General features: G+C 54.1%; 1 protein-coding gene across 1 annotated transcript in view; it reads left to right on the top strand.

Moving 5' to 3' along the window:
* The window catches only part of DNMT3A (DNA methyltransferase 3 alpha), a 38,442-nt gene that overhangs the window by 2,507 nt on the left and 12,857 nt on the right, over nt 1-23,078 (top strand). Inside the window, exons 3-4 of the mRNA XM_054728274.1 lie at nt 135-281; nt 22,703-22,918. Of these exons, the coding sequence (XP_054584249.1) occupies nt 135-281; nt 22,703-22,918 (363 nt within the window). The remainder of the gene's footprint in view (nt 1-134; nt 282-22,702; nt 22,919-23,078) is intronic.

Below are 23,078 nucleotides of genomic sequence, written 5' to 3'. Positions count from 1 at the left end.
CAGGAGTCAGAGCTCCTGTGTTCCGTTCGCGGCGAGTGCCTCCTCAGCATCCCCTCCACGGGACCAACGCTGCAGGGGGGCTGTCCGTGCCCATCTTAATGCCAGTCTGTCTCTCTCTTGTCTCTCTGTCCTAGGGCTCCCGGGGCCGGCTCCGGGGTGGCTTGGGCTGGGAGTCCAGCCTCCGCCAGCGGCCCATGCCGCGGCTCACCTTCCAGGCGGGGGACCCCTACTACATCAGCAAGCGCAAGCGGGACGAGTGGCTGGCACGCTGGAAAAGGGAGGTGAGGAGCCTTCTGGTCTGGGCCCCAACGGGTCCCACGTTACTGGAAAGCCGGAAGTTAGCTTCAGCCACCCCCTGGGGCTGTGGTCAGGCCCCGGCTGAGCCTCCGTTTCCCCTTCAGGTTCATCTCTGGTTCTTGCAGGGAACTGCCTGCTCCTTAGGTAGTAACTGGTTCCTTTGTTCTTTCAACGATGTTTATTGAACGCTTACCCGGTGTCAAGCAGTATACTAGGCTCTGTGCGTATATAATTCCTGTCCTCATGGAGGTGACATTCTGATGGGGGAGACGGACAGAAAACAAGTAAACGGGCTGAAGTAGAGGATAACTGGGGCCTGCTCTGGGTGGGGTAATCAGGAGAGGCGTCTTGGAGGAAGTGACATTTAAGTTGAGACCTAAAGGAATGGAAGCGCTGGCTCTGTGAGGCTCCGGATGGGAGAGGATGGTCTAGGCCAGTGGTCAGCAAACTCATTAGTCCACAGAGCCAAATACCAACAGTACAACGATTGAAATTTCTTCTGAGAGCCAAAATTTTTAAAACTTAAACCTCTTCTAACGCCACTTCTTCAAAATAGGCTCGCCCAGGCCGTGGTATTTTGTGGAAGAGTCACACTCAAGGGGCCAAAGAGCCGCATGTGGCTCGCGAGCCGCAGTTTGCCGACCACGGTCATCTAGGCAGATAAACAGCACCGGCAAGGCCCTGACTTGTTTGGCCAAATGAAAGACCAGTACGCCCAGAGTGAAATGAGTACAGGAGGAAGTGGGGCCAGTTGAGGCTGAGAGGTGATTGGGGGTCCAGTCTTCAGGGCCTCCAAAAGCTGGCTGAGTTCTGAGCACACTGGGATGCCACTGAAGGTCTCTGTGCAGAGGAGAGATCTGAAGTGGATTCAGGGCAGCAGTGGAGACAGAGGACAGATCCGGGCTGGATGTTGGAGATGGGACCAGTAGCGTGTGCTGATGGACGGGCGGGTGCAGGAGGGAATGGGAGGACTCGAGGACAGCCCCAGCGGTCCGGCCTGAAGGCTGTGATTGTTGTACCTTGTCCTCTGACGGGGAAGACTAGGGAGGAACAGGTTTGGGAATCAGGAGTTCCTGTTGAAATTCTGAGGTGCCTGGGGCCTGGGCAGAGGAAGGTCGGGGCTGCAGGAACCCCTGCATTTACGGTCCTCGGGAGAAGGGTGGCGGGTGGGGACAGAGCAGGGGCCTGGGAGGAAGCCAAGGGGAGAGTGTGGGGCTCAGAGAGAAGGTTTTCCGGGGAGTGGCCACCTGCCCTGCGGAGGCTGAATTCGTTGATTCGTGCCCATTGCATCTGACGAACTGGGGGTAGCTGGTGACTTTTTGAGAAGCTTCGGTGGGGGTCATGTGGCTGGTGCGAGCAGTGAGCGGAGGGGAGCAGCAGTGAGCTGAGGGGAGGCTGTGGAGAGGGAGAGACCCAGGGAAGCGCAGTTGGCGTGTTTGGTTAGTAGAGGAAGGGCGAGGAAACGTGAAAGGCTGTGAATTGCCACCACCTGGGGCATTTCACCTTCACTCTCACGGTCTTGACCCCAGGCCTACCAAGGAAGGCGCTCTCCTCAGTGCATTGTTCCAGGGTTTGCTCTAGAGAAAGTCAACACAGGGTGGGGGGTTTGGAGACTTGATTGTTCCCAGTTCTTTCAGGATCCAGGAAGGAAGAGATTACTTTCCCCGGAAGAGCCTAGAAAGGGGCAGCCAGTCCAAGTCTCGGAGGAGAGAGGGACTTGCCCCTGAGCATTAAGTGTGATCTTTGGGATGGAAATGGGGACTGGGCTGTTCTACCCGTCTGGTCTATTGCCCCACTCCTGGCCCCCTGGGACCATGGGCGGGGCTTTGCTTTTTAACCCCTTGTTATGTATGCATGGTGCTTTTTCTGCCCTTTCTTAGCCTTGGGGCTGGAAGCTAGGACCTAATAACTTTTAGACCTAAGAAAGCTTCTAGAAATTCTACAGTCCTCAAACTGTGCTCCCTTGAAGGACCTCCATTGCAATAAAAAAGATCTTTTCTCAATTTGCTGGAAAGGTAATAGATACATTTTCTCAACTTTAAGTTTTCTACTAAATTTTTTTTTCTACTAAAATTTAAAGACTTGTTTATCATAAACCTTTTCTAACCCCCGCAGAAGTGGAGAGAGGAGCCCATATCACCCCGCTTCAACAGTCATCAGAAGCTTTTCTAGAAAATCTTAAACCCAGCCAGTATAGGTAACCAATGAGTATTAACAGGAAAAAACTCCAAAAGTGGATTTAATTTAAAATATTTTAGATATGTGCGACTTGAGATACAGAGATCTACAAACTACATTTCTGCTAGTAAAATTGTTCTATTCATAGGCTATCACCAGAGATGTCTGTAAACAATTGCACGAGTTCTCACACAAGCCTCTGAACTGATAGCCCCTCATTTTCAGGCCAGGAGTCCGGGGTGCGGAGTCGCACGCTGGCCACAAGCTCACGCAGCACACAGGGGATGGGATGGGATGGGATTAGAATCCAGGCTTCCTACTGCCACGTGGGGCCAGGCCGGAAGACCGCACTCACCCCTCTGGGGCTCTGCCAGGGGCTGGGGGAGGACTAGCTGCAGGTAACAAGGATGTTGGGGAAACACGGGTAGCTTTCAAGATTCCCAAGTTCCCCTCAGACTAAAGAGTAGTCACCGTCCCCATCAGTCCCGTTTTCTAAGTGGCTTACTACCAAGGGTGACTCCTTCCTCCCTCCCCAGTCTCTAGTGGCTCGCTGGCATCTGACCCTGTCTTCCGAAACCGCCTCCACAGGCCTTCCTGCCCTTGTCCCTGAGGTTCTTCCCCAGTTCCTCAGCTGCATCTCCTCAGCATCCTCCTCTGTCCCTCAGCCGTGGCACCCCCAGATCTCTGCCCCCAACCTCTGCCTGTCTTGAGCCCCTTACCGCTCCTGTGCTCTCATAGATCCTTTGACTCGCCCTCCTCTCCAAAAAGCATCTCCCCTCCTGCTGTTGCCCAGGCAGTGTCACTTGAAGGTCCAGCCAGCATTTCCTCGCCTCGGAATGAGGCACCTGCCCTTTAAGCCCCAGCAGAGCACAGTTTGGAGCTGACTCCCAGAGTGCTGTGCGGGATACCAGGGCTGCTCGGATGCCTAGAGGGCTGACTCTTAGTTGTCCCAGGATAGGATGAGGGTTCGGGTACCAGGACTTAGACTTACTCTGCCTGGGGTCATCATACATCAGCAAGAGGTGGCTTTTGGCTTTTAAGGGATGTGCTGGGATTTAGGGGAGGGGAGGGAGGGCACTGCAGTAGGAGGTATACGGCTTGCAGGTTCTGAGGCACAAGAAGGGAAGATTGTGGTGGTGGGACACAGGGAATGGGGGCTGAGAGCGGCAGGAAGGTGACGGGACTTGTGTACCCTGCTGTGGGGCTCCCACCAGACTCTGGCCTGCACCCGCCCCTTTCCCTTGGGGCCTCTTCCCTCTGCTCAGTTTCCTTTTCCAATGACCGCCCTTGTCAGTTAGTCCACAATTATTAAGTGAGGGCTACTCTTTACTTTTCTGCCCATCTAAGATTACCTACCTCCCAGACTCTCCTGCCCCCCCCCCCAAAAAAAATTTTTTTAAGAAGATATGGAATATCACAAAATGAATGAAATTTAAAGTAAGTGGATGAGGAAAAACGGGGCATTTCTTCCTCCCCTGAGGCTGCAGTGGGAATTCTTGTTGGGGCAGGGAAGCTATTGTCTGTCTTCTGTCTGTCCCAGCTCTTATTCTTTGCACCTCTTTACTAATTCTTTTAAGGATCAAACTGCTTTAATCATGACCAGGCCCTGCTATAGAATACACAGTGGCTTCCTATTGTCTCCCCTTTCACGTCAGAAATCCTCTGGGTGTTTCTCTAGGCTTCCACCCTCACTGTGATCTCCACAACCACCCCACCCCACTTCACCACCGTTTTCTAGTATGAGAGACCAGCCTCCCCTTTATATTTGCCATGCTCCTTCCCTCCTCCTTGCCTTTCTTTATACCTTGCTTTCCTATCCATTCTTCAGGGATGAGTTGAAGAGCTGCTGCCTTCTCCAGGAAGCTCTCCAGGATTTCTCTAGTCTACAGTGGCCTCTTCCCCTCTCTGCAGCCCTGTAGCCCTCACTGATAATACTGTTGGATGCAGCGCTCAGTTTCATAGAGTAGCTTTGCACTATTTTTTATGTGTTCATCATGTCTTATCCCATTGTACCCAGCCTGGTACTGGGCAGAGAGAATAGGCTCAGGGAATACTTACTGGTTGCTAAGCAGTTGGGAGGTTGATGAATGTGGGACACCTTCTCAGGGAGCTCAGCCCTTGGTTTCCAGAGGTGCTGGCAGGTGGACTGGGGAATAGCACGGGGCCAGGGGACCTGTGTGGGCAGGTCCCACAGGTCAGGTGTTGCCTCCACTCCTCACCCTGCGCTCCTGCTGTCCCCACTGGGCCTTTGCTGTGCCTGAGCCGGGAGAGCCTTCCCTGGCCTGGGAGAACTGGCCAGACCCCAGCAGCGGGGAGGGCAGAGGTGAGGCAATACCTCCTCCCGAAGGAAGGCAAGTCCTAGGATCCCCTTCCTGCTAATTATCAGAACAAAAGGACCCACGGGAGTGCTTAGGGTTTAGGAAGGGCTTCTCGCACGTATTACTTCATTGGTCCTCAGCGCTGCGGGCAGAGGCCCAGCCGAGCAGCTGGACCAGCCATCCAGCCAGCGGGAGGGGCTGTGGACTCCATTTGTCCGCTCAGGGCTTTAGGACTCAGCTGTAGCCCGGTGATGGTACGGCTCTCTCAGTGATGTCTGCACCCCAACACGATTGGTTCTGAATTATTTCAAGGCACGATCCCATGTCCTGCGGATCTAGGAACGGGTCTCTTTCCTAGCTCCCAACCTGAAGGGAGGAACTCACGCATCCTTACACATATTGGATGCTTAATACAAATTCAGTAGTGATGATAACAAATAATACGTGATCCAAATATCGGCTCTTCTCCCCTCCCCTCCCCCAACACTCAGACCCAGCCTCCCCTTCCCTCCCGCCCAGCAGGGAGCAATCCTTCACCTTCCTGAAGGGAAGAGGGCCTTTGGAGGAGAGTTCCAGTGCGGACTCAGTCTCCTCCCAGGGAGAGTGGGACCTGCGGCATCACTTAACCACTGTGGCTAGGCTTGGCCGTCCTCTGCTCTGCCAGGCACGTCTCACCTCCCGGCGAGCCGCACTCACGGTTTGTCCCCTGCCTCTCCCTGGCGCGAGCTTGTTCTGTGCGGGCCCTGCCCACCTCTGCCCCGGGCTGGCGTTCAGAGGGACTAGGTAAAGATGTGCTGAACGAAGAAGTCATCTCAGCGTTGTATGGCTTCGTAAGGTGTAATACATAACGTTTAAAGCTCCTGGCTTAGGACTAGCATATCATACATCCCTTACTGTGAAAACCCCTCCCCTCCCGTTTTAATTCCTCCATCACTGGTACCTGATGCTATCGGTTTGGTGTACATATGACATGATTTTTTCTATCCATCCATGTGTGTGTGTAAAAATATAATTTTGCTTCACAGTTGTTGTTTTCCCTTTTTTTTTTAAGTGGAACCACACCGTCGTTTCATTTTACAGCTTGGTTTTTTCACTTACAATACGTCTGGGCAATCTAGCCACGTAATTACTGTTCTCTTCCACCATATGGATTACCATGGTTTTATTTAACCATTCTCTTCCTGGGCATTTGTGTTGTTGACAGTATTTTACTGCGTCACCATTGCAACCGTAAACATCCTTGGTCGTGCCTCTGCGCATCTGTGTTTCTCCAGAAAGGGAAATGCTGGGTCCAAGGGAACGTGCGTTTTGCATTTTATGAAACCTGCCAAATTGCCCTCCCAAAAGGGCAGCGCCAATTGATGCTCCTATAAACCGGGTACGAGAAGACGCCCACCTTTGCCAACATCAATATTTTGCTAATCTAATGGGTGGGAAATGGCATCTTGTTATGATTTTAATTGGCATTTCCCAGATAATAAGTGAGGCTAGACATCTTTTCATATGTTTATTGGCCATTTGCGCTGTTGCTTCTGTGAGCTGAGCAAATGTTGCTTCCTCTTGCTTTATAGCCCTGCAGCCTCAACAGACTGTGCTTCCTGTCTGCCCTGGGAAGAACAGCCTGGGAGTGTCCAGCGGGCGTCCCCTGCTGCGCCATCTTCCATTTAATAAGCCGTCACCCCCCCCCCGCGCCCCCCCCCCCCCGCCGACTGAGTAGGGGGCATTGTGCTGGGGGCTTTGGGAATAGATGAATTAAGTGTGATATCCTGGGCTTTAGTTTAGGAGACACGAGACGCGGCAGCACAAAGTAGACCATTAAGGACTAAAACCAGATTATTAGCAAAATATGTAAAGGAGCAGCTTTAGGGTTTTCTGACGGGCGGACCTTCTTCACCCACTCGCCACCTAGAAGCCAGTGAGAACCTGAACTGGTGTAGGGCGGCCTCAAAAACAGCATCAGCCTTCCAAGAGAGGGTGCCCTCATTTGGAGCAGGCGTGACAGGGCCGTGCACTTTCCCAAAAGGCTGCACGCGTGTCAGAGGTGCTCCAGTGACAGCCTGTAATCAGCAGCGCTGCTGGCCCTTCTGATCGCCTGGGAAATTGTCATCAGAGAGGCTCCCTTTGTCTCTTAAGTGGATGGGCTGTTTGCAGACTGGAGTGATCGCTTCATCTAAGAGAAAAGCTCTTAGAACAACCCCCATTTTTTTGGTGGTGAGTAAACAAGTGGCGGGGAGGGTGGTAGTAACTCACCGAGAGGATCCGGCAGCTGGCCACGGCAAAGCCTGAACTGGGCCAAGGGGAAGGCCGTCCCTGAGCACCTCGCGCTTGCCAGGCGCTGCGCCGAGAGCACCCACCACCGTCACCATAATCCTAAACTGTGAGCAAGTCAATTCATATTTTGGGGCCCACGAAATGGAGGCCGCCCCAGTGGCCCGGACCACGTCACAGTCGCTTATGGGGAACACCTGACAGGGAAACCGAACATACACCAATCACAACCCTCCAACTCAGCTTTAGCCAGCTCACCTTACTCTAAGACCTGCTGGCCTTATAAGGAAATCCCGACTTCCCAGCCAACCCTGCCCCGGTTCCGCATTGCCTCTTCTAACGCCCCCAAAATCCCTCGGGAAGAGGTCCTGTACTCCCCCCATTCATGGATTGTTCTCCCTTGCCGTCAAACGCAGCATTAGATTGTATAATTTTGTCATTTGACAGATGATCCAGAAGGACTGTAAGAACTGTATTTATCCCTACCTTACTATCAGGAAACTAAGATTCCCCGAGGCAAGTAGGTAAGAGCCACATGGAGATCCTCGTGGAGAGGTCGCGTGGGCAGAACTGGACTCCAGGTCTCGTGCTGCTTCTGTTTTGCACCCAAATCACTCGACTAGAACCAGGTCTTCCCGGCTTGCAGCCTTGGCTTCTGCAGAAGCTGAAGGAGGAGGTTGGAAGAGAGGGTGGAGCTGGCCCGCCCTCCCGCCAGCTGCCTCCTCTTTAGCTGCAGGTGTTCCTGCTGCTCCCTCTGTGCCAGGTTTGGGTCCTTAAAAGCTCTCGGGACAGTCCCCCTGCTCCACTTGTTTGGTCCTGAGACCTGGGGGTTGAATTGCTGATTTCTCATGAGAGTGTATGTTTGACGTTGTGAGATTGGATTACGAGTATCCGAATGACATTCAGGAGGCCTGGGTGCTGGTCTCAGCTTCTGCCCCTGATCAATTGGAGGGAGTCCCTCTGCACTTTAGTTTTCTCATTAGTGTGACAGAACTAGGCTAGAAGACCCCAGAGATTCTAGAATTTCATAATTTGGGGGAAGAGGACTGGAATCCTGGCCTGTGGCTCCCCTTGTCTCCTGTACTACCTTGTCCATGAATTCTTAATTAAATATTTGAGTGCAATCTCAGACCTCTCATAAATGCCTCTTCTAGAGGCACATACATAAAGCATCCTTACAAGGATTCTTTGGGGGCGGGGAGTTCATAAAATTCACGTTTGCTGCTGGAGTCTAGCATTCCTTCCCTCTTCACTGCTGTCCCCATTTCCTCTGTCATTTTATGCCTGGGTCAGAAAGGGGAACACGGTGCTCACCTCTAGTCACTAGGTCTAGGCATGGGGGAAGGGCTCGAATTCATCACTAAAAAGGTGATGCAAAGTACGCCCATCCTCCGACGCGCACAGCTTCCCGTGGCATTTCCTTAGCTCCAGAATTCACAGCCCTGCCTCGGGCTTTGGTCATGAAAGATCTGCCTGGATCTGCTCCTTACTGCCAGTTTTCTTTTCATTAATCACAATCATTCGTTCATTCTTTCAAAGAGTTCTTGACCCCTAACTGGGCAAACACTGTGCGCTCGGGCTTTAAGATAACACGGGAAGTGAAGGGGTCTCTACTGTGTTCCATCGTTTTCTAGACACGAGTGAAACAAATTTAAAGGGAAGTCAGAACCCCACCCCGGGATGCCACCCTTTCCTGGGAGAGACAGGCAGGCAGGTGAATAAATTATGCTGCTGAAACCCAGAAAGGGCCATTATAGAACTAGGAGGAATGGGGCCATGGGAGCTACTGACGAGCCCCGCCCAGGACCTTGGGGAAGCTTGCCGAAGAAGGGACATCATGCCTGACAGGGTCTGTGGGGAAGGGCGTTGAGGGGGACCCTAAGGTTAGGTGGTCCAAGAAGTTGTCTAGGAGTTTGGAGCCTAGAGCACCTTAAGATTTCTTGCATATTTAGTTCAACTTTTTAATATATATATTTAATTGATTTCAGAGAGGAAGGGAGAAGGAGAGAGAGAGAGAAACATCAATGATGAGAGAGAAGCATTGAATGGCACGCCTCCCACTGGGGACTGAGCCCGCAACCCAGGCAGGTGCCCTTGGCCGGAATCGAACCTGGGACCCTTCAGTCCACAGGCCTACACTCTATCCACAGAGCCAAATCGCCTAGCGCTAGTTCAACTTTTAGAAGCATTCTCATAGCGCTTTCTAGGAGGCAGACAACGGAAAAGATACGATGGTAATGATTTCTCTGCTTTCAAAACCTGACCATTTGTCAAGGAGGTCCCTGGGGTGGGAGGCTGGACTCTGACTCTATGAGGAGCCAATACACGAGATGAAGGATTTAATGGACTTGAATTCAGTACTTACTAAATACACACAGCACGGTGCTGGCGCTGGAGGATACGCTGGACGCTGTGCTAGAGGCACACTTTGCCTAGTGGAGGAGGTGGGAGTGTTCACCATGAGCCACACTGTCGAGGGCCAGAGAACTTATGGGGAACTCCTGGAAAGCTTCCTGGAGGAGGTGTCCTTTGGGAATTCCAAGAGGGATAAATAAGGTATTTCAGGGAAAGGAACCACTGAGGACAAATAGAAGGAGGTATGAAACTTCTGGGTTGTTTAGGAACAGCAAGAGATCTGTTATTAGGGTGTGGGCGTTGGGGAGGAAGTATAAGAAGAGCTAAAACTACAAAGGAAGATGGTCAGATTGTCAAAGGCCGCCTTGTCACAGTGAGAAAGGTAGGCTTCACTGTGCAGTAGGGAGCTGGAATGTGAAGCACTGCGTGTGTGTAATAGGAAGGTAACCCTGGCGGCCTTTAAGGGGCCAGCGAGGGGAAGTGTAGAAGTAGGACCAGTTAGGAGGGCATTGCCTTTGGCTCTGAGGGTCCAGGTAATGGGAATCAGGCTTGATAGAAGGGGTAGCACTTGTCTCTGGTTGGAGGAAAGGGAGAAACCTGCCCCGTATTTGTGGAGCGGGGGAGGGTATCATTACCTGAACTAGAGAATCGTGGAGGAAAAGCAGGTTTGGGACAGGAAGGTGACATGGACTTTTCATTCTCTTAAGGATGTATTTTGATGAGCCAAAGCTTTTAATTTTAATAAAATCCAATTTACCCTCCCCCCCCCTTTTGCTGGTTAGTGTGTGTGTGTGTGTGTGTGTGTCTCTAAGAATTCTCTGCCTACCTCAGCATCATGAAGCTGTTCTCTTCAAAGGGGGTGGGCTTTGGAGTTGGGTGTTGGACAAGCTGCTTTTGAGAAGCCAGCAGGTCGGCTGTCCTTGGGGAGAGGGTGCGCAGGCGGCTCGAAAGGAGTCATCGACGTGGAGGGCGAGTGCAGGCTTGAGTGCAGGGAGGGAACTGCTGAAGCCAGGAGAGCAGCCCGCCTTGGGAGGAGCAGGACAGGAGGACAGAGGCTGGGGTGTCTGGGAGCAGCTGGCAATCAGGAGAGACTCCAAAAGGAGTTCCGGAACGAAACCCCCCTTTTCACCTATTGGTGGAGCCCTCTCCAACCCCCTCCCCCAAGTCTATGTGGCCATCCTCATCCCTCACCTCTCAATTTATACCAACCAACTGAGTGTGTGTGTGAGTTTCACCCCTTTTCCCACTTGCCATTCTTTCATATCCTTCACAGATGCATATGTGACTCTTGCCCCATTCATCTTTAGTCAATGAATGGTGGGCAGTATACATACTTTCACTTCCAACTCAGATGGATTAAGTAAAAATAGGAATAAAGCAGTTCAGTCGCTTCTATATTTGAATCGAGACGCTGTTGGCAAGGCAGCTTTGTGGGGCAAAAAAAAAAAAAATCAACAAAACTCAAATTGAGTTGACATGTCTTACACATACGGAAGGTTCCTCAGAATTCAGTGTTTCTTACGGGGGGGGGGGGGTTGTGTCTTGTTCCATCGCACTGGGCAGTGCACTAAAAGGCACATTCCCAGGCCCCAGGCCGAACCAGTGGGGCCAGAATCTGTGGGTGGGCCCTGAGAAATCTGATTTTGTAGCCAGGAAAGATAGCTCTGCCCCGTGCAGACCATCCTTGTGCAAGTCTGAGAACACTGAAGCTGTGGATGATTTGAAGTACGCCAAACCTGGCACAGAAGAGTCCCCCAAAGATGCAATTACTGTATCAGCCACCACCCTGTCACCCACGGCGGGGCTCTCGCTGCACACGGGAATCCTCTGGGAGGTTTGTCATGGCCACGGCCTGGGCCCTGCTCCGTAGTCCTCAGGTCTGGAACTCAGTGAAGGGCCCTGGCCCAGGTGTTTCTCCAGGTGGAATCTCAGGTTTGGCGCTGAGTCGAGGAAGGCAGGCAGACCCGGGGGACCAGTCCCAACATGGGTGGGGCAGAGGCCGGAAAAGACGTGGCACAGGAATTCAAATGTTTCCTTTGGGATGGAGATGATGGGCCTTCCCGCTGTTTTCGCTGTTTTCGGCCTAGTTTACCACAATGCTCCTGGGCTGAGCGCCTCCTGAGTCTTCTCTTTGGGCCCTGAAACGCGAGAGTGTCTGCAGGCCTGCATCTGAATGGTGGTCCCTGAGCCCCTCCCTTTGACCCTTGGAGCCAGGCGACAGGGTGGAGGAGGGGAGGGAGAGGGGAGGGCAGCCTGGGGGCCATTGGGGTTTTTACAGGGTTCCTTTTGACCGGCATCTCCCCTCCCCCTGAAGGTATGAATTATCACTTCTCTCCTAGAGACGTGTCCTCAAGCAAACTTGTCATAAGGTTCTTTCCACCTCTCGCTGACTTCCTTTGATCTTATCTGTAATACTCAGCAGATATTTGTGGTCCCATTAGCTGATCCAAAGAGGCCAGGCACTTATTGAAGGTTTTGTCCTCAGCTGCCATACCCTGAGCAGCCTGGGACCTCACAGCCACGGCTTCTGTTGATTTTCCTGGTCAGAAGCAAGTGAGGTCTGGGGACCTGCAGCACCCCCACCCTCTCCCCTACCCCACTCCCTGCCCAGCCGGCACCTCCTCACTCACAGGTGGACCGGTGGGTGCACCCCCAGCAGCTCCAGGCTGGGTGGGGGGGGGAAAGTGACTGTGGGCAGAGTGGAGTTTGCGGAGAAGCCGCCCCTGTGTGGAACAGGCCTGTGTTCTTATCCTCCGGGAAGCAGATGCAATTGCAGATACGCCGAGATCTGGCCATTCCTGTCTGAGAGACCTGGGAGGTTGCACCATCCCTCGTTTACCGGCTCCCTCCCTTGGGTCTCACTGCCTTTGCTGATCCTGGCCTCCCCAACTTTCCTTCCACACTCGGAGAAAGCATCTGGACCACATAATTTACTACCTGATTGCATGCTGTCTTGAATGAGGGCTGGTTCCATGTGGGATGGGTCTTGGGCACACAGCGAGGCTGTGAGTAACAGAAAGGTGGAGGCCCGTCTCCCGCACCCGGTCCCCCACCTTGTCCTCCCTCTCCTCAGGGTCCTCCCCCAGCCTGGCTGTTTCAGGTGCTCGAGCTGCCTCGTGCTCCTGGATCCCGGAGTTGAGGTGTTTCAGGCAGGCTCGGAGGTGCGCTCCAAGGTAGAGCATGGCCTCTTTGGGTTCTAAAAACTCCACTGGCAAGGTGGGTGGGGCCCCCCAGCCCCATGGTGTTTGCCTAAATGCTGCACCTCTCCTGGGTGATGGCAAGGAGCCCAGCCAGGCTAGCGCACTGCAGGTTGCCATGGTGACCCTTGTGCTTTCCCTTCGAAAGAGGATGGATTTCTCTTTCAGCCCAAATCATCTGCCTGGGCTGCCACCATTCTATACACTCTGGGAACCAGACTGCCCAGCCCCTCTCTCTACCTTCCACTCTCTGCCATAGGGGACAGCTTGTCAAAAGGCTCGGTTTTAAATCACAATCCAGCATCAAGGCAACAGCGTGTTCTGGCTTGAAGGGGAAGCAGGAGGGAAAGGCCCAGGAGATGGGGCCTCACCTTGGGCTTGTGCACAGAGGGAGCTTCCCTCTGCATCCCCTGCCTGCACCTCCTCTCCCCAGACCACTTCCTCTTCAATGAATGGCTCTGCCCCTATGGGTGGGCTCAGTCCCTCTGGACCTCAGTTTCCTCATTGTGACAGAGACAGCCAGGCCTTTAGTGGTTTCCACACCTGGCCAGTATCAGGATTACCTAGGGAGGTTTTAATGGATCCCTAGGCCCTACCCAAGCCTGCTGATCGCCTTGGAGAGCCCAGGAATCTGTATTTTTGCAAACCTCCTTGGGTGATCCTGATACATTTAAACCTGAGTGAGTTTGGGATTCTTCTGGCAAGAGGCTCTGCGAAGCCTCGTGGGAAGAAAAGGAAGCTCTGCCCTGAGCTGAGGATTGACTGGCCTCTCGGGGTTCCCAGGAGCTTCTGAGGAGCCCCTTGCAGGTTGCTCTTGTCAGGAAGCAGGTGTTCCCTGGTCATGCTGGCTAAGCCCAGACCAGGCCCCCACCTTCCCCCCACAGGAGAAGCCAGCAGAGAAGGAGTGACAGAAAGGGGGGATGTTGCCATAACAACCAGCTCTAGGCAGAGGCCTTCCTTCCAGGGGCTGGTACTTCACCCCAGTCATGGTGGTTTCCATGGAGATGGGTTACTGAGGGACAGAGGAAACATTTGCCCCACTTAGAGCATTAGTCAGGAGCTGCCAGAAGTCAGGCCATCTCCAGGTGGGAGCCTTGGGCCCCTGTCGACTTCGAGTGCCCCCTCTCTCCCCGCCATGGCCTCTGTTCTCTGGGTGCAGGTCTGATACTTTCTCCCTGCTTGGTGGCTCTCTCTGCCACTGGTCTCCTTAGCAACAAGTCCTGCTAACTCCTTGTTGGCTCCGTGGCTATTTTTAGCTTCACCAGGAGCAGCTCAGTCCTGGTCATTTGCTTGCAGCCTCCATGTGGACTGCAGGGGAATAGGAAAACACAGGTTCCCTCCTCTTCGGGGAGCCCTAGACCTGGACCTCTTGGCCCCTTTCGAATGTTGCTATGGAAAGTCTCTGTCCCCCCGGCAGGAACTTGGCCGGTGGGTTCTGGATGAGACAAGGTGGTTTCAGTCAGCACACACTGATTTAGTCCTCCACAGCAGCGGGCGCCAACCTCTTGGACCTCGTCCGCGGACCACCACTTGGCGACCGCTGCTCTAAGTGGGCAAGGCGTGCTGGTCCACACCGCGTCCTCATGAAGCTGAATAAGACCCAGTCCCTGCCCTCTGGGAATTTTTAACCTAGTGGAGGAGAAAGATGAGTACACAATCACCTTAGCACGGGCCAAGATTGGCAGGTGCAAAGAGGGCATTACAAAGTGCTGTGGGAGCACGGAGGAGGAGGAGGGACTGGATCGTTTTCGGCGGGGGAAGATGAGGGTGAGGGCCAGAGCAGCAGGAACTTGCTGCAATGATAGAAATGTTCTAAAACCTGTGCCATCCCTACAGGAGCCCCCGTCCCCAAGTGGCTCTGGATACGTGGCATGTGGCTGGTACAGATGAGGAACTGAATTATTTTTACCTTATTGGACAGTTCAGGTCTAGAGAACTATTCATGGTGGAGGTAATGGTGAAGTGGGCCAGAAGGATAGGCGGGATTTGGGCTGATGGGAGTTGAAGGGGAGGGGCAAGCAAAGGCACAGAACCCCCACATATTTGGGGAATAGCAAGTAGGCAGACAGAGTGTGGGGAGCGTGACGCATGATGTAAGTGCTGTGGATTGTGGGGGCCTCGAGTGCCGTACAGACTGTTGACGTCATCAGGAGGTAGTCAGAGGTCTAGTGTGTAGCTTTGAGGCTGTGCAGCTGTAGGTGGGAGGACAGGATCAGAATAGACATCCATGTTTATCGCATGGTCTTTTGTCTGGATAAGGTCCCCCCGGCCTTGAGGTCAGCACGAATGTTTGTGGGGCAGAAACTATACAGCGTCTTCCCAACGTGTGGCTTTGCAGATGGCTTCGTAGGGCTTGTGGCTTCTCTGATTTTGAGTACAGGGAGCCAGCCGGTCAATGCCCGGTCTGATGGAAGGAAGATAACCTGCTCACACCCTGTGGACCCTGGATTTCATGACGGAGCACGAACTGAGCGCTGAACTTGGAGTTAAAACCAGTCAGGCAGTCACGGCATTCCCACCTGAACCGGGGAAAGGACTGCCCTTTGGTGGGGGATCATGGCTGTGCATCGCCTCAGTTCTGTGAGCTGGAAAGTCACATTAACGGCACTTACCACGATCATGCTCTTCCGAGACGCGGGAGGGTTGCATATACCAGAATGTCAAATTTACAGGACGTGTCCGTGCCACACAGATCCCCGTACTTGTCCTGCGGTATTGTTTGTTTGTTTGTTTGTTTGTTTTTGTCCTGCTGTTTCTGGCAGGAGAGAGGGTGACCTGGAGAGACATTTTCAGCAGGCCTGTTGAGTCACTGCTCCCTGCCTGCCAAACAGGAAGTGTGCCCTCTCTCTCAGGTCACCCTCTTTTGGACCAGGCTGGATGCTTCCTCTCCAGCACTTCTTTTAGGCTCTTGACATCCACCAGATCTTCTCCTCCTCCCGGAGTTCCTCCTTTCAACATACTTTTTATGACATTTTCAAGAACTTGGCTGTTTTACATGGCCCTGCTTTTTTTAGGTTGACTATCTTTATCTCAATCGAAAGCTCTGTCCCCGTCGTCAGCCTGGGAGGGTGACACGGGAAGGTTAAGGACAAATGTGACCTCAGGATCCTTGAAGGCTGCCCTGGGTTTTTCCTGACCTTTTACTGAAGTTCCTCTTGCCCTAGATCTTGGCATCTTTTCTGCTTCGGGGTCTGTCTCTGCCCGCTGAGCACAGAGGCACACATCTCTGATAGAATAGAAAAGGGTAACCGCTTCTGCCCGGTAGCTACAGGAGAGGGACGGTACCCTAGGTTGCGAGGGGACATCTTTGGGTTTGGGCTTCCTTTTGCTGAAGATGGGAGCCGTGTAGAAGACGTAAGATGTGAGCTTAGTTTTAAAGAATGAGAATGAGGAAGTTTGGCAGCTGGAGGGAGGCTACGAAGAGAAAGTGAAACTGATGACTGTGGTCTGTCCTGGCCCTTTGAGCCCTGGATGAAGCAGTCCCAGCACCAACAGAGTGTAGAAGCTAAGGTGGTCAGCCATGTAATAGTGGAAAAGGAGATGCCATAGATGAGGTAGTGTTATTAAAAAGAGCCAGCCCAGCCAGAATACAGACTTCATGTTGAGCGGAGGCCTAGGGTGAGGTCTAAAGTGGCCTGTTGGCAGGGCCTGGATGCTGAGGAGGCCGCAGGGAGGGAAGCAGCTAACCAAGTCATATGACATCCCATCAAGGATGGGAGCAGGCAAGAGGCTTACATTCAGGGCTGCTCATCTCTGCTTGGGGACGCTCCTGGGAAAGTGTACTACGTGGATACTCTGACTGGGTTGAAAGATGCGTTGGAACAGAGAAGGGTCTGTGTTTTGTAATGGCTCCTCCTTGCTGTATGGATTCTGGGTCTCAGCAGGGTTGGGAGAGGGAAGGCTGTACTCCCCAAGAATTATTTGGAGAAGGCACTCTGATTTGGAGTCCTCCTCCCTGTTCAGGGCTTGCTTGCTTGCTTGCTTGCTCAGAACGGTGCTGAGCCCCAGGAGATGGTGGGCTCTCCTTCACAGCAGATCTCTTGACTTCATCATACTAGCACCGGTTCTAGCTGGTACGTCCCAGCTGACTGTGGCTGGAAGCCAGGCATCCAGGGCATTAGGTGATCCTTAAGAGATGCTGGTATTCCAGGGCCTGGGAGGGCAGGTGTCATCACTCCTAATTTGCAAATAAGAAAACAGACTTCTTGGGGTTAAGTGGCTGATGATGGGACCATCTCCCAAGTCCAGATCTTCTGGCAGGGGCCACTGGCCGGACAGCCTTCCCACTGGGAGCGTTCACCTTCGGCTCCTCTGCTCTCTCGGATTTGTCTTGCCAACGGAAACCAGGCTAACCCTCCCAAACTACCCATTCATCTCCTCTTGTCAGAAAAGCTGCAGAGATCCTTCACTGCTGTGGGATCTAGCTTTTGGCATCTTTCTCTGCACCTTTCAGCTTTAGTGGGGTTGGAGGTGGAAGGTGGACAAGTCTGCCCCCTCCCGACTAACATCTCTTAATTCTCCACCCATCCTAACTCATTCCAAATCTGATTCCTCCTTCAGATCCCATGGGGCTCTGCACTGACCTCTCTTACCTCACTTATCATCCGTACTACCCAGTGTCTGTTGGCTTCCAGGCCATCCTGGCCCATTGAGCTTGGTACCTGTGATAGTCATCTTTACAGATGTTTGCTTTTCAGTGGCTTTCTCCTGTCTCTCCAAGTCGAGTTGAATCTGTCAATACCTCGCGAGTCTGTCCTCCCGGGGCCTCTGCTGAGAAGGGGGGAGCTTGAAATGGCTTAGGCTGTACCGTGAGGCTCCAGCTAGAGGCTCCCGAAGAAGAGGAATGTAGTCTTGAGCTGCAGATGTGTGAGAAGGGAGGAATTGCTGTACTGTAGTTCTCCCCTTTATCTGGGGTTTGGTTTTCTATGTTTCAGTTACCCAAGGTCAACCACAGTCCAAAAATAATAAATTTCCACAACCATCCACATTGTCATAGCTCCGTGATCCAGGATTTCCCAAAGCAGACGATCCCCCTTCTGACATATTTATGGTCAGAAGGTCAGTAGTCGCCTAACACGATGTCACGATGCCTAGTCATTCACCTCACTTCATGTCATTACGGAGGCATTTTATCATCTCATACATCACAAGAAAAAGGGTGAATACAGTGATATTTCTTTTAAAAATTAGGTTTTTATTGATTTCAGAGAGGGAGGGAGGGGGAGAGAGAGAGAGAGGAACATCAATAATGAGAGTGAATCATTGATCGGCTGCCTCCTGCATGCCCCCTACTGGGGATCAAGCCCAAAACCCGGGCATGTGTCCTGATGGGGAATCGAACCATGACCTCCTTCATAGGTGGAGGCTCAACCACGGAGCCATGCAGGCTGGGCCAGTGATCTTCCCAGAGACCACATTCACAAGTCTGTTGCTATAATTATTTTATTAGTTGTTAATCCCTTACTGTGCCTGATTTATAACTTCATCCGAAGTATGTGCGTATAGGAAAAACCCAGTATATATAGTTGGATACTGTCCAAGGTTTCAGGCACCTAGGGGGGTGGGGGGTGGAGGGGTGTCGTCTTGGACAAAGTTCCGCGCCCCCTCCCCCCAAGAGGGGGGGACTATTCTACTTTTGAACTATTCCCCACCCCACCCTTGCAAACGAGAAAGGGAGGAATTCAAGGCAGACCCAAAGTGACCTGGGGGACCCGGCGGCTTGGCCAGGAAGAGGTTTTCAAAGCCTGCACTGCTGTCAGCTGTTTGAGGCGCCCCTCTCCATCCACCTCCAGCGTGGAGGGAGCCCCCACCCCACCCCCACCCCGGCCCGTTCGGGACGCGCTCGGTTCAGTGCGGCGCCTTCCGTCCCTCTCTGTGCGCTTGGAGTTTCCCTACAACTTACTGGGCTTCTTCGCTCATCTGTAAGCTTTTTTTCCCCCTTCCTTTCTTTTTTTGCTGTGCTTCTGAGACTCACTTTTAACAACTTTCTCCTGGTTCTCAGCCGGTCCGGAGCCTCCTCTCTCCTTTCGCCTGCGCTCCCACCTTACCCCCCGGCTGCCCTCCTTCCCTTGCAGCGCTGCCCGCGGGCTCCCCGCCTCGCCCCCCCAGCCGCGAGCGGAGCTCCCGCGGAGTTGGGGGAAGGGGGGCGGGGAGGGCCGGCGGGAGGAAGGGGCGGGCACCGCCTCCAGCCCGGCTGGGCAGGCCCTGGGAACCCGCGGAGGCCCAGCCGCGCCCCCGGGCCCCCGCGCCCCTCGGCCGGGAGAAGAGGGGCTGGCCCACTGCCAGCGTCGGAGAGCCGGCCCCCTCCCCCGGCCCTCTCACAGCCAACCAAGCACTCCAGCGAGGCCCACGTGACCTGGAGTTCTAGACAAAGAAAATGTTCAAGCCCTCCCCCCCCACCTACCCCCTCCCCCTCCCTCTGGCCCCCTCCGCCCCCAGCCCCATCGCCCCCTTCCCCTCCCCCCAGGCGGGCGGCTACTTACAGAGCTCCCGGGCCGGGGATCACACCTGAGCCGGACCGCAGAGGGGCTGCACCTGGCCTTATGGGTAGGTTCCTGGACGGAGGCTGGGGGCGGGAGGGCGGCCCGGCCGGTGGGAGGATCTCTGGGCCGCTGCAGGCTGGGCCGGGAAGAGTCAAGTGTGCTTCCTTGGCCCGCGCGAGCTGGCTCCGCTGCCCGGCCTGAGTTCCGAGATGCTAAGTTACTGCCGTCCCACCCACTCCCTCCTCCGGAGTCCCAGCCCCACTCCTCGCTGCGCCCAGGTGGGACCTGGCGGTTCGGGGGCCAGGAAGAGCAGCCCTGCTGGGAGCCGGGGCAGTGGGCTGTGAGCGCTGGGGAGCAGGCCCTGGCCAGGGCGCTGGGAGCCTGGGTGCCGGGCTGGAAGCCACGCTTTTGCTGCGCTGGCCGGCAGATGGGCTGTTGGCATTTCCTTGCTGACCTGTGCGCCTGGCTGGTGGGCCACGCTGTCCTCGGGCCTTGCCAACCTTGCAGCCGCTTGAGAGGGATTGTTTCCTCTCCTGCGTGTCCCCGGGAGCCACCGGGCAGGCTGCCAGGAAGAAGTGGTGCTGGGATGGAGGGAGCCGTGCAACCTTGACACGGGGTGTGGGACAGCAGCGGGTGCCTTGGGGACCAGCCCGACCCCGGCCTGCGAGGCTCCTGGGACAGCCCAGGATCTGCTGCCCCAGCAGGGTGTCCGCATGGGCGCCCAGACCTCTGACCTTTGGAACAGGAAGCAGCCTGGAGGGGGGTGGAAGTGGGACAGCTGCCGGAGGAGATAGATCTGGACCGGGAGGCCCTGCTCCACCGGAGTGGAGTTACCAGTGGCTTTCCAGGCTGGACAAAACTCCCGGCAAAGTGGCTTCCTTGAGCCACACTGGTGGCGGTGGGGTGGGGGGTGTAGTGTCTCCCTGATCATGCCCAATCTCTGGGCCACCGGGAGTGGGGTCTTCTGATCCGAGGGTAGGAGCCTTTAGCCCAGACGCCAAGGTTGAGTTAACCCTTCTTTCTCCTATTGTTTGCCCCCGGGGAGATGGGTTGGAGTGAACGTGGGAAAACAGGCATTCCCTCACTACCTTGGGCAGACTCCTCTAATGAGGCCCCTCCCCCACCCAGCCGCCGTCTCGGCCCCTTCTTCCCCTTTTCTCTCGCCTCCTGCTGCTAACCCACCCCTTCTTCCTTCCCCTACCCCTGCCGGCCGTGTCACGATGGAGGCCCCTTCCTCCGCCGCCGCCTGCCAAAACCTGTTTGGGGTGCGTGTTCTCCCGCACCTAGTGGGCTGGGGGCGCTTCGTAGCCGTCAGCAGCAGCATCTGACAAGCTGGGGGAAGTTGTGGGGGAAGAAGAATGTTCAGGAACTGGCTGTGGAGGGATGGAGAAGAGAGACAAAGGGGCTGTGGGGGAGGACGAAGGGTGTGTCAGGCACGACTCTCCTCAGACCTGGGGAGCCCAGCACCCGCCCACCCGTTGCCGCTCGCTGTGGAAGTGACTTCAGCTCCTTCCCTCAGAAGGCCCCTCCCTCCTTCCCTCCCTCCTGCCCTCTGCGACCTACACACCTTGTTCTGGCTGAGGGGCCTTGTCACCCCTGTGAACGGGGTCTTTGGGTCATCCAGGGCAGCACCCTGGTCTAGATCAGTCAGCGTGACTGAAGTTGGAGGAGGAAGAGGGAAGGGAGCAGAAACAGCTATACTCCTGTTGCTCATCTGAAGGGGTCTGGCACTGGGGTAGGCTGCCCCAGCTGAGGATTCTAGAGGAGAATCCTCCTCCCGCCTAGGGCTGAGTGCCTACCTGGTCACACCTTGTGGGGGAGGTGGTGGTCCACCAGGTGCCGGGTGAGAACGGGGCTAGGGTGGAATGAGCAGTTACTCTGCATCCTCCCAGCTGTTTGTGGGCTGGGGGCAAAGAATAAATTCTCCCATTTTAGAATTTGTTGAGTCAGAGGAAGAACGAGGACTTCTATCGTTAGTGTTTTAGGAATCGTTTCAGGAAGCCGATTGGCCCAGAAACAAAGACTTGAAGTTTGAATGAAATGAATCGACGAGAGTAGACCATTGCGTTTAAGACCAAGGTTCTTAACCTGGAACCCTGGGATCTGGGGGTCCATTTACAGGCTTTGGCGCACCCCTGGAATTCTTGAGAGTCAGAAAAGGTTAACAGAAACCCTTCCATTCGGTGCCTTTTTAGGTTGGAGCAACTCAGAAGAGAAGGAGCTGCTCCGAAGTCAGCTGTTAATGAGTTGCGAGGCTAAGAAAGATGTAGATGCTCTGACTTCCAGCTTAGAGCTCTGGTACTCCGTGTTGCTTAATGACGCTTTTTTCTTTCTCGTAAGCTCTGGGGAAAAGCTTCCTATTGAAAGGCATACGGATGGGATTTTCTTTCTCTGGATCTGGTGTGGTGGAAATGGGTGCGGAGCCTTGGGTTTGAGGGCCACGTGTGGTAGATTCGGTAGCTGGGGTGAGATGAGGTCGGCCAGCCCCCAGAGCATGTATCAAGGATTTCATGGTCCTCCGTAGAGTGATGGGAATCCCGGAGCAGGTTGTGAGAAGGAATGGGGCAGAGTCTGAACGATGGAAGTTTGAAATGACGAAAGGATGGAGGCTGTCCAAGTAGGACAGGGGTTGGGTTTGGTTGAGTTGGGCAGTGGGATGGCAGAGAGGATACCTGTGCTCAGTAATAATGGTTGGAAGAATAAGTATTTATATATGGATCTGAAAGGTACACAGAGAAGGGAGCGGTGAATCTGGTAACAGAATGTACAGTGGATTTAATCCTAAGAACTCCAGCATGGAAGCAGGCAAGCGCGTATGGGGCTTTTCGTGGTGCTCAAGCAGGCGGGGAAGGAAACACAGCAGTCATTTTCCTCATAGTAGACCTGACAACAGAACTAGAATCGTGATCTAGGAGCCACACAGATTTTCCTGGCTGCCCAGGGAAATTGTGGAGAAAAGAATGAGAAGTCCAATTCTTTTTTTTTTTTTTTTTAAATATATTTTATTGATTTTATTACAGAGAGGAAGAGAGAGAGGGATAGAGAGTTAGAAACATCAATGAGAGAGAAACATCGATCAGCTGCCTCTTGCACACCCCCTACTGGGGATGTGCCCGCAACCAAGGTACATGCCCTTGACCGGAATAGAACCTGCGACCTTTCAGTCCGCAGGCCAACGCTCTGTCCACTGAGCCAAACCGGTTTCGGCAGAAGTCCAGTTCTTGACTGAGAAATATGATAGGAGAGGATGGAGCCTGAATGAAGGTGCACGTTTCATATCTGAATAGAATTAACCTTTCCACGTCAGAGGGTGGGCGAATGATAATGGTGATACACTGGGAAAGATCAGCCCAGGAAGGGAGATTTCCTGGGAGGCAGGGGAGAAGGCTGGAATTGAGCCAGATGATTGGAGTTTGCCTCTCAACTTCGGATCTCTGTTTCCCACGGCAGGCCAGTTGAGTTGATGAGGGAAGAATTCTCTCCCGCCCTTGACCCCTCCCATCACTGTCTCCAGACCAGAAAGAGGTGGAGAGGAGCACCCTAAGTGTGAGGTGGCCTTGCTGATCCCTGGAGAGGTCCAGGTAACGTCTGCTCCTTGTTTCCCCAGGCTGAGAAGAAGGCCAAGGTGATTGCAGTAATGAACGCCGTGGAAGAAAACCAGGGGTCCGGCGAGTCCCAGAAGGTGGAGGAGGCCAGCCCTCCTGCAGTGCAGCAGCCCACTGACCCCGCATCCCCCACTGTGGCCACAACCCCCGAGCCTGTGGGGGCTGACACGGGGGACAAGAACGCCACCAAAGCAGCCGATGACGAGCCAGAGTACGAGGTGAGCGGCTTGCGGCCCGGTCCAGCTTTGTCCTGGGTCCTTCCGCTGCCTGCTCCTCCCATCCTGCTCTCCTCTCTCCACCTCATCCCAGGCCTCTTCGTCTCCCCAGTTTTGCTCTGTTTTGGTCCATTCAGACGGAGCTCCCTCCTGGCTGTCCCGA

The sequence above is a fragment of the Eptesicus fuscus genome, chromosome 16, assembly GCF_027574615.1.
Source record: "Eptesicus fuscus isolate TK198812 chromosome 16, DD_ASM_mEF_20220401, whole genome shotgun sequence".
NCBI lineage: Eukaryota > Metazoa > Chordata > Mammalia > Chiroptera > Vespertilionidae > Eptesicus > Eptesicus fuscus.
The sequence above is the reverse complement of the archived record's forward strand: the minus strand, read 5'-3'. Positions and strand labels throughout refer to the sequence as shown.